The sequence below is a fragment of the Phoxinus phoxinus genome (assembly GCF_949152265.1).
Source record: "Phoxinus phoxinus genome assembly, chromosome: 4".
NCBI classification, from domain to species: Eukaryota; Metazoa; Chordata; class Actinopteri; order Cypriniformes; family Leuciscidae; genus Phoxinus; species Phoxinus phoxinus.
In genome coordinates, this window is record NC_136879.1 from 22,857,875 (window position 1) to 22,869,928 (window position 12,054).

Sequence of the window (12,054 nt, forward strand, 5' to 3'; positions counted from 1 at the left end):
ATTCCTCTTAACAATTCAGATTCAGTTTCATTAACGATTAATTTGGCTCTTTTGAGGAATATTGGATTTAATTTAAAAATGACTCATAAGAGTAGTTGTTTTCAAGCAATTCATTTGTTTTAGCTTCTGAATTTTTTCAAATGTAGCTGAATTTTTGAACTTTTTCTTTGAAATTCATGTAATTGAAAAGTTCACTGATCACATCAATGATTCACTGATTCATTTTTGATACTTACAGTATGCTTAGGTTATGACAAAAAACACCTTTAAAGTACCATAAAACTGGTCCATACAATTGGTATGATATTGTCCACGTTTTCTGAAGTTGTGTGATAGCTTTTTGTGAGGAATAGATCGAAAGTCTAGATTTGCTGAAAACCTTCCTGTTGTTGTATAGATCTCAAATCTCATTTAAAGCTGATTTGATATCATTGACACCAGTCATCTTGACGCACCATGTTTGAATAATTATCCTGCCATATTTGCTGAACATTCTGTAAAATATATATTTGTGTTCCATGGTAGAAGGAACATCAAATCATACATGGTTTAGAGAACATGACATTTTTTTATATATATATATATATATATATATATATATATATATTTGGGTCATACACTGAGCACACAGAAATGATTATGAACGTTTCAATAAATATGAATTTAATTTTGAATGTGATTCTTTGGTTTGTTGGAACGACTAGTGTTTTTCACTGAATTTTAGGTTAGTTGAACAGCACATACATTTTTAAACAGGCTACGGCTCGGTTTTGCCCTTAGATCTTGTCCTTTCTTTCTCTCTCTGCTGCTCTCTTTCTCTCTGTCTCATTTAATCCCCTCTTTCCCTCCTTGTCTTTGTGCTCCCTTTCTCTCTCTGCCATTTCTTCCTCTCTTTCTTTCACTTAGTGTTCCCATCTTTGCATGTGTCACTTTGGATTGTAATGACATGCCCTGGGGGTAACTCAGCCCCTGCGCTCCACGGCTTGCTCTGTTGGTAATAGCTGTTATTTCTGATGTGAGAGTGAGTGTGTAAAATCCAGCAGCGGGTCCCTGGGTGTGTTTGTGTGTGAGAGGGAGAGAAAAGTGTGTATTTGTGTGCCATTCTGTGTTATTTGTTCAATCTTTCTTTTTTCCCTTTGTTATCTTTCAATGGGGTCTGATGCCTATAATAAAGAATGTGCATCTTTAAGCATTGCCATTCCGTAGCAAGCAGTATCTAGATCCCTATTGGAAAATAATAATGCTTTGAATTCATAACTGACCATTATTTGAAAAAAAAAAAAAATATATATATATATATACTACTACAACTGCATTTCTTTAAAAATAAATAATACTATTATTCAGCAAGGAAGCTTTAAAATGATCAAAAGTTACAGTAAACGCATTTATATATAAGAATTCTTGTTCAAAATAAATGCTGTTCTTTTGAACTTTATATATTCATTAAATAATCCTAAAAATGCACAGTTTCCTCAAAAAATATTAAGTAGTGCAACTGTTTTTAACATTGATAATAATTATAGTATTTTTTTTTACCACCAAATCAGCATATCATAATGATTTCTGAAGGATCATGTGACACTGAAGACTGGACTAATGATGCCGAAAATGTAGCTTTACAATTACAGGAGTACATTGCATTTAAAAATAATAATAATATTTAACAAAAATAACTGTTTTGCTGTATTTTTGACCATATAAATGCAGCCTTGGTGAGCATGAGAGACTATATAGTTGATCTTGTTGTTAAGTGAGTCCACATACTTTTAGAGCCACTGTATATTGTTAATTTAGAGTATTTGAGCTTCAAGAAGCGCATCTATCATATTTTATGGAAAGACAGCTGTTAAAATATTGAACACAAGTTTATTTATTTACCGCTTTTATGTTGGTCTCAGGCTATTGCAGTCTTCTGAAGAAGCGTTGCCCCGAGTGTATGTTTGTCCAGTGCTTGTGTCTGTACGTCTGTGTGTGTTTGTGTTTGTGTTGTGTATGTGTACCTTTCACCTCTAATTGCCCCGCTCTCTTTGACAGGCTCTGGAAAGCGAGTTTGTGTCGTGTCAGCTGCACCAGTGGATTGACCTTATTTTTGGCTACAAACAACGTGGGCCCGAGGCGGCACGCGCCCTCAACGTCTTTCACCACCTGACCTACGAGGGCTCCGTCAACCTCGACAGCCTCGCCAGTGATCCCCCATTGCGCGAGGTAGGTCACCGCCGCGGCGTTGCCATGACAACGCCAACAGGTTTCTGGGATTTGTGGCTAACATCTCTTCTTTTTTTTTAACCCATTTTTATAATTGGACTGTGTCAGTGAATGTTAAAATCATAGTTGGAGTGTATAAGGCTGGGTAAGACTTAGCCTTTCCCTGGCCATGGACTTGAGAATACCGTTGCCTGCTGCTGCTGCTTCTGATTCTGATTGCTTTTAGATAGAAAATAAAAATGATCAGCAGTTATGGGCACATTTTCTCTGTAATAATAGCATTTTTGGGCTAAACATATTTGGCAAACGACCCAGTGCGTATCTGTGTTTGTGCTCTGGAGAACGTTTCTATTTACAACGTGTTTTTGCTGAGTTGAGCAATGTAGCCAATCACAGACATATTATGTTGATTTCTTGAACGCAATGGCCAATCAGAGGTGTTTAAGTTAGCACTGAATAAAATCTCAGGTGAGTGGATTCTGAGTTCGCAAGCAAATCCTCTTATTATTACAAACAATTGTGTTAATAAGAGATTCATTGTGCAGTGGGCTTCATTGATTATAACAGAACTTTGTGAAATTGCAATGAACTAAGATGAGTGACAGCCTTTTAGTGACTATGAAGGGAGCGCTCTTTCCACGCCAAATCCCACTTATAGTATGCTTGCTTTTGGTTTGTGAACGAACACACATTAATAACAAATAGTTTATAATGAGTGTTTATGTTGGGATGTGTAGGTTGTGCGGTGACGCGTAACCTGAAACTATTTCATGGAAATCTAATGTGTTTTCAAGGGGAAGCGCATCTCCTTAGCATTACCCTGGAGTTGGTTCACCCTCCGGCTATGGGTACAATGCTTTATAAATGTCACCACTAGATGGACTACAGTGTCTATTCTAGCATTATGTAGCTAGAGACGTAGGACATTTTTATATATATTTTTTATATATATATATATATTGGCAGGTTAATTTTTTTTAAGGTCTCTGGATGCAACAGGTTTAAAAATGATGGCTTAAGACTCGCAATATCAACATTCGTCAACCGCTGTTCAAGCATGAATGAACCCAGTGTCAGTTGAATATCTCTGAGAGACTGCCAGTATGTGTCATTCAGATCTTGCCATGCAAATATGTCCTCTGGGAAAGAGAAACTCAAACTGCTTACTCACGTGCGTTGCATCTTTTACTCTGAATGAGTGGTAACCGTAACACTTTAGGTACAAATAAATACTTTAAGTACAGTTGGTAATATATCTGTGCCAACATCAGACACAATTATAATGAACATTTTATTTTTACTATTGCTTGTGCAAAAGTCACCTCCACATGCCTGGATGTTGTGGATGATTGCCGATGTGTTGCTATATGGTTGCTGAAGTGTTCTTGGTGGTTGGCATTGTTAGGGTGTTCTCTGTGGTTTCTAGGGGGTTGCTTACAGTCAAAAGACCCCCATAAGTCTCTATGCTATCCATACATTTTCTGCCTGGTTTATAATCCACTAGGCAAAAAATTATAATGGTGAACATATTCTAATGGTGTATCCAGTTTGATTTCATTACATTTCAGAGTGTCTCTAACATAGAATACTCCCCCACGAGCTAGAGATGCACGATTATTCGTTGTTATTCGTTGAAAGATCGCAATCTCGATTCAAACACGCAATCAATCTTATTCCTAAATGTCAACTATTCACCTATGTCTATTAAACCTTTGACAAAATCACAACGGAACATTCAAATCTGTGTTCGCGCTGCCACTGACCCTGAGAAAGCAGTTCCCATGAAACAGCTTAACAGCAATTTTCAAGCGATCAAAATAGAGCAAATCACCGTTTGAAAGTAACTCGGCTCTTTAAATAATGATTGTGTCGATTACATTTTACGCCACTATGTGGCGACTTGAATCATTGAATCATTGACACTGAATCAAGACATTCGTTCAAAAACGCTGATTCATCCAGTAATAAAACAAATTAAGTATTTATGAGTGAGTCATTGAATCATTCATTCAGTGTTTTTAAATAACGGGTCTGAACCCGTTTAGGTTTCTGTTCAGAATCGTGGGAGAACAGTGATCTCTGTTTGAAACAAAAAAAATATGATTCTCAATTTATGCAGAATCATGCAGCTCTACTTTATTTGAATTATCAAGAGCATGTTTTAATAGTTTTAGTTTTAAGGATTTAGTTGATTCACTCTTTAAAAAAAACACTCTTTGACATGAATACAAAATGTATTATTTATTTATTTTCTGGTTATCGACTACAATTGAATTCATCAAGCAATTAGGATGCAAATCAATGTTATTGATTTTCCACACAATAGTCTTTATTGACTAGTGGAAGTTTGGAAGAAGACTTAATTGTGTTTGTGGATATGATTCCGATTCAACAGCAGCAGCTGGTAGGCAGCGTGTTTGTAGCAGTGTGTACCCCATACCTCCCTCCCTTGCTCCTCTTTTCCTCTCTCTCATTCCCTATATCTCTCCTGCTCCCTGTGATACCCACCATCTGCTGTCTGCAAAACAAGTCATTTATATACTGTCACTTCCAGGACTGCCTTTATTTGTCAAGTGACCACTATGCAAATCACTCACGGAACAGGGGGGCTAATTATCAAACAATATGGAGAAAGCTTTGCTTTTCATCATTCAGCTCTACATCCTAGACAATAGCAATTATGTTTCTTTCATGTGGCCGCGTTCTTCACAAGCAGTCCAGCACACTGAGAGCAATGGTAGCTGACAGCAAGGTTTGTTAGCCTCGAAGAGCCAGAAAACCGGCTTTTATTTGTCAGTTCTGGAGTTTGAGAAGCCTTTATGTTCCATTCAGTATATGAATAAAGTCTATATTGCTTTTTATGTCATCCAAGCACCTATCAAATGGCATTCAGACACTTAAATGCTGAGGAAAGCTGACCTCAACTTGACTTCTTAAATGCATGAAGGAATTAATTTAGTTTTGCTCTATTTTTCCAAGTATGCCCCTCAACCTAAAAACATTAAAGGAATAATCTCATGCACAAAATATATTGACCTCAAGTACGCTAAATTCACTAGCGTTTCTGAGGTCTCTCGGTCTCCACCTGCGATGTGAGAGAGAGGGAAGACGGCTCATGGTATCTCGCTCAGAAATGTGACCGTCACCTTCAGGCTATTGATTCATTCCCCACTGACAGGTGCATCCACAGCTCTGACATTAAGCACTGCAATTACGGCCTTAAAATGTCAAACTCTGGAGTTAAGGGTCATAACTCGTTCCACAGTCAAATCAAAATGGCAGCGGTTGATGATGGAGTCACAGGGCTCGAGTTGGCAGGGTTGTGTCACTGGAAAAACAGCATTTACCGATGAAGAACATGCCAGCAATCTTTTGATACAGATTTTTATTGCATGTAAACGTAATACACAATCCGAGAGCACTGCCCGTGAATTATCCGTCACTAATAAGCATTGAATTATACATTCACAAATGAGTAGAATACGTCAAAGGAGTGTTTCTGTAAGAAAAAGTGCATTTGATCCTTTCACAGTCTTCTGTGTTTGAAAAAATGGATACAAACACCCTACTTTTAAGTCTACATTGATTTTTATTTTTTAATTGGATGCCAAATGATACATTCAGATGTCCAAACTTGTTTAAGCAAATGATTTGGCAACATGGCATACATTTGTGGTGAAAGCTTGAATGACTTATTAAACTCACAGCTAAAATGTATATATTTATGCTTCTCGGAGAACCTGAGGTAAACATCAGATTTTGACATACTTGCACATCTATCCTGACCCACAGATGCATCTGTGATTGACATGCCACAGGTTATGATGGATGTTTTATGTCCATCTAAGCATGACGGCTTAAAGCTCAGTGGGAGACGATCACCGCACAGCTTATGCAAGAGGTGTTTCTTATCTGTCGTAAAGAGCAGGGGCTTAACGTGGATTATCGTAATGAACTGCCAGTTATGAGTTACTGATTTCTGTTTGTGATAAAGTGTGTTTTTTTTCTCCAGAGCTGAGATGACCAACTGGTCGACATTGTGGGTCAGTTGACAACATTGAGATGATTTAAAGGACGTGTCTCTCACACAAACTTTGCTGGAGCTTTGGCTAGACATAATCTGTCAGAATTTGATGTTTACAAGGTACAGTTGCTATAAATGCAGGATGGACTTTACATTCTGGAAGTTAAAGTGCTGAGTAGGGTTGCACCAGCCATTCGTAAGTTCTTACTTCAATTGGAAGGCTTAGTAACTACTAGCTAGTTTGTAACTCGGTTGCACCATTTGTTCTTAAGGCAAAACATAGATAGTAGGTCGTAAACTCTCTGTAAAGTAATGCGTAGTCACATGACGTTTATCCTCAATGATCCAATAGCAGTCTTCAAATATGGGACCATAAGCTGTGTTTATCCTCATTTTATCATTGAGGTAATTTTCTCACTTAACAAACGATAAATCATTACGGTTCAGTAAATGTTTTCCTTACAAAGATCCAAAAAATCATGGTTTCCACAAAAATTGAAAGCAGCAGAACATCCGCAGAGCACCAAATCAGCATATCAGAAGGGTCATGTGACACTGAAGACTGGAGTAATGATGCTGAAAATACAGCTTTGCATCACAGGATTTCTATTGTATTCAAATATAATACAATAGAAAACAGTTCTTTTAAATTGTAATACTATTTCACGATATTACTGTTATTTTGTATCAAATAAAATGCAGCATTGATGAGCATAATAGACTTCTTTTTATCAAAACATTATGTTATATATAATAACCATAACCCATTTTGTTTTGATATGAAGTATATTGACCATTTATATTCATATTTCTGGACTTCTAGAATGATTTTTTCCCCTCTCGTTCTTTCCTTCACTGTTGGATGGCAGAAATATAGTTGATACTTTCCACATGGCTGCCTGTTTCCCTCAGATCTTCAGATCAGATTACATTATTTGAGCAGACATTTTGACCCCTGTTCCTGAGTCTAACCTAAAATAGCTATAATGTGAGCGCATTATTATTTGACAGACAGCGTCGTAAAAACACCACAGACTGATGTTTAATTGTTGCCAAATGTGATTGCTGTGAGTCGTGCGAGGTCTGCTCGTGTCTGCTTGAGGTCGGCTTAGATAAGATCCTTTAAATTTGACGATCTGTTGTTCCTATTTGAAGTATTTCAGTGAGAACTAACTAGTGTTCCTCTCATTTCAGTCGCACTAATGATTATAATTCTGTGGGTTTGTTTCGCCGCTGCCAAACTGCTTTGAAGTCGACGTGAAACATCATTTGCACGCCATTTTAATTCTGTAAGTGAAATGGGGTATTCGTTGAGAGAATTTAGACTGCGAGTTGAGAAAGTAAACAGAGTCCATTTACATTTTGTGTTGACTTTGAAGTGAAATGCTCTGGATGGAAAACCAACTATTTTAAAAGAAACTGAAAGTGAAAGGCATATGATATCACACATTCCTCCAAATTGCAAGTAGTGCATTTAGAATGTAGTGAGTTTAGAAGTCAGAGTGGTTCCGATTCTAAGCGTGTGGGTCATGTGACATGTTTAACACGCTGATCTGGCCGGCGTGGGGACGTTTGATCTGACGTGAGAATCCAGGCTTCAGAGCACTGAGGGAGAGCTGTTCTGTTAGACTGTGGGAGGCGCTCCTCGCGGGAAGGAAAGATTGATGGGATCAGAGCCTCAGAACAGCCGAGGGGAGCTTGTAGGTGTCTGTCAATGCTAGCGTGCGCAGTGGCACACTCCTGGGCTCCACACACATACACAAACAACCACAAACATACACTCTATCAATAACCAACACACTCACAGCGACATGCGTCTGTCAGCGTTACATAACATGAGGGATGTGTGAGGACTGAAAGATGAGTGGCTTTCTGTGCTTTCTTCGATTGTGTTGACCATTCATCTGAGCCGTGGCTCAAATAACAGGCAAAAAGAAACGTAAATCTAAGTCAACTTTAAACATAGTGACTAGGCAACAACCTTGGTTGGACCGTTGTCCAAAAATACGGTATGCGTTCAAAAGTCTGGGGTCAGTAAGACTTTTTAAATATGTTTTTGACAGAAGTCTCTTTTTCTCAACAAGGATGCATTTGATAAAAAATACTGTAAAACAATAATATTTGGAAATAAAATCTAAAAAAAGTTTTCTATTTTAAAGTATTTTAAAATGTATTTTTTTTCCTTTCTCCAGTCATATGATCCAGTGTCACATGATCATTCTATTATGATTATTAGCTGATCAAGAACATGTCTTATTATTATCAGTGTTGACTGCTTAATATTTTCGTGGCAATTGTGATACACTTTTTTTTCAGAATTATTTGTTACAAAGTTCAAAATAACGGTATTTATTTGATGAAATATAATTGTTAAATTGTGACATTATTATTTTTATCAATATAATGCATCCTTGAACGGTAGTGTATTTTTCATGTCAATTTTCAATTTTTCTATAGTATTTGAGTGTATATAATTATTTCTATATAGTATATAGAACTTCTGCTCTCACTTTTGTACAACTTGAGCTTAGTCTTGAAACTTGATATTGTGGCATTATGAGGTTGTTTCTGTTGTTCTTCGTTTGTAATTGTTTGCCTCGGATAAAATGTCTGCTAAATATAAATGACATCATAATGATTTATATGTGTGCATTAGACTCTAAAGTATGCTAGAGAAAATGATCATTACAGTATTATCCTTTTTGTGGTGTCTTTATGATCTTTAATGTACCATTAGTATTAATATTATTATGAATAATGCTGCTCCTATTTTATATAATATTGTGTGTGTGCGTGCTCTTTCTGCCCTTTGTCTCCGGCACAATAACATCTGAGAGGGAGGGTTCTGCCGCAGTCCTGGCTGTGCGTCAGTCCAGGTTAACGTCTGCTCACGAAGGGTGGGTGAGGGGGTGTACGTGGACCCTGCTCCTGGAAATGGGAACGGTTAACTGAAGCATGTTAATAAGGAAAGGCTTGTCTCTTCCATACTAACACTTGGATGACTCTGCAGGCTTTGAAGGGGGCAGGGGTGGGGGTAGTTTTGGGTTTTGGAACTCACCCACTCATAGTCACCAACCATGCCCCCCCCCACCCTCCACAACCACCCCTCCAAGGCAGGGGGGGGGGGGGGGATTTGCTTGCATTGTCAAGTAACGCATTGACCCATCACTTTGATGTGTATCGATACTGACAGCCTGCTCTCTCTCTCTCTCTCTCTCTCTCTCTCTCTCTCTCTCTCTCTCTCTCTCTCTCTCTCTCTCTCTCTCTCTTTCTCCCTCTCTCCATCTATCTTTTCCTCTGTATCTTTCTCTCTCTTTTGCTGCAGGCCACCGAGGCTCAGATCCAAAGTGTTGGACAGACGCCATCTCAGTTGCTCATCGAGCCACATCCTCCCCGTAGCTCCGCCATGCACCTGGTGAGAACAGCGTGTGTGTGTGTGTAATAAAATCAGTGTGTGCGTGTTTGTTGTGTTTCTTTTTCCTGCCCGGCAGTAGGGAAGTTATTATTTGGAACAAGGGCAGTGACGCCTGACCTTCGGACTGCTCCCCAACACCCAACACAGCAGTCTCACTTCCATATGCCCACAACTTCTGCAGTCAGTGTAGTTCAGAACAATCTGCTCTGCTGTTGTGTGATCAGTCACTAAATTTTGTGGCAATACTAGTTTAACTACATTTAAAATGTATTCATTGAACTGCATGTTTTCAATATATACTGGTAATGTATTTTCCCAGTAAAATAATCTACTTTTTCCAGGGACAAAACACTTAGGGCCAGATTTACAAACAGCTTGCTCCAGCGCAAACTATACTGTCATATTTTACTAAAAACCTGCAGTGAAAAATTAGCGCTGAAAAGGCGTGGACAGAGTTATTTTTGCGGCTGACCTTATTGCATATGCATTTGTCGGAGTTTCCCTTTCAAACGGAACATATATGGGAGGAGAGTATTGGGATGAATCACGTAAGGTGATTTACTAAGGTTTGCACTAGTCAATTTACAGGTGTTTGCGTCATTATTTAACACCACAAAAAAAGCGTGTCTTAAACCAGACGCTAATTTCCGCTGCTCTTGTTAGATTGTGTTGGTCATTATGTAAATGATCCGGCTGTGTTTGTGTTCTTTAATGTGTGTGTCGTCAGTAGATCATGCGCAGAACTTTCCACTCCAATTTATTTATTCTAGTGAAATGGTTCATTTGGTTGGTTCATGAATCCATAATGGAACCATTAAAAAAAGTAACACATTCCCTCCATTAAATGCTACTGTTTTTACTTGTTCAAAATATGGTTAATTGAAGTAGATTTATAATACATTATAAATGATATTATATAAATTAAATCATTTGAAATTATACACAGACACACCATTAGTATTAATATTATATTAGTATTAATATAATAATAATTATTATTTTTTCTAAAAACTCGTTATATTTTATATAATATTATGTGCGTGCATTTATGAGTGCGTGTGTGTGCGTGCGTGTGTGCGCGCGCGTGTGTGTGTGTGTGTGTGTGTGTGTGTGTGCGCGCGCGCGCATGTAGGCAGTTACTTCATAAAACTTTATTAGCTTGTAATTTAGCTTGCTACTTTTTCTAAATAGTAGCTTCACTGTAGTTTGGCTTCAGTAGTTTCCCCAACACTGATTATTTTATTAACATGTCCAGCTGATGATAATACACTGTCAAATGACCGCTATTGTGTCTCGATATTTAATAAGCTACCGCAGGAGTGGTGTTTCAGTGGTGCCAGAGCATTTCTGTCAATGTCCTCTTTGAAACTGTAGGCTTTAACCAATTTGTAGTTTGGACCTTACTTGCACCAAAGTCAAGTGCTGCTACTTCCACGTTCCTAACACAAATACATGTCAAACAGACCCGGCATCCTTACAGGAGCACACGACTCCATCACAGAGGCTCAGTGTCGGGAGAACAGTGCTCCCTACTGGCCTTTTGAGTCCTCACACCTGAAGACTCATTCCTATCTCAATCAAGCATCTGTCAAAACAATCACACTGAAGTTTACAAAGTGAACGTTGTAATGCTGTCAATACTATAAATTGATAATTAGTGCTTGTTTATATTCCAAAGTAAATGTGTGCAGCCTAATGCTTTAAGTTTTAATCGTCAGTTGAGTTTGAGTAAAACCCACAAATTCCCCCAGATAGCACATTCACATCAGCGTGTGCATATGTGTGTGCGCGTGCGTGCGTGCGTGCGTGTCCGTGTGTTATCCAGGCTATATTATTTTATTATAAAGAATTTAAAGAAATTAATACTTTTATTCCGCAAAGTTGCATTAAATTGCTCAAAAGTGACTGTAAACGCTTTCACACTGTTACAACATTATTTTATTTAAAATAAAGGCTGTTCTTTTGAACTTTCCATTCATCAAATTATTTTCAAATAAAGTATCAATTTTTACAAAAATATTAAGCAGCTCCACTGTTTTCAACATTGATAATAATAAATGTTTCTTGAGCAGCAAATCATCATATTAGAAGGATTTCTGAAGGATCATGTGACACTGAAGACTGGAGTAATGATGCTGAAAATACAGCTTTGACATCACAGGAATAAATTACATTTTATAATATAGTAAAATAGAAAATCGTTAAAAAAATCACATTGGTACAATTGTTACTGTATAATAATCAAATAAATAAATAGATACATAATTATGTATATTTGCCTCAACTTATTAGGCCCCTTCTCCATGACTCTCCTCCTAAACTACCACACAGTCTTTCCTCTGTTTTTTTTACCACTTTCCTCTTTGGTAACAACCTCTCCTCATCTATCTCTCCCTTCCCTCCCTCT

The 12,054-nt window shown here is 37.7% G+C and overlaps 1 protein-coding gene across 2 annotated transcripts in view; it reads left to right on the plus strand.

The window, feature by feature from the left end:
- nbeab (neurobeachin b) overlaps positions 1–12,054 on the plus strand; it is a gene marked incomplete at its 5' end in the record, with an annotated part of 258,401 nt that overhangs the window by 233,485 nt on the left and 12,862 nt on the right. For both annotated transcript variants that reach the window (XM_079608909.1, XM_079608908.1), the window contains 2 exons: positions 2,038–2,208; positions 9,558–9,647. In XM_079608909.1, coding sequence (XP_079465035.1) covers positions 2,038–2,208; positions 9,558–9,647 — 261 coding nt within the window. The remainder of the gene's footprint in view (positions 1–2,037; positions 2,209–9,557; positions 9,648–12,054) is intronic.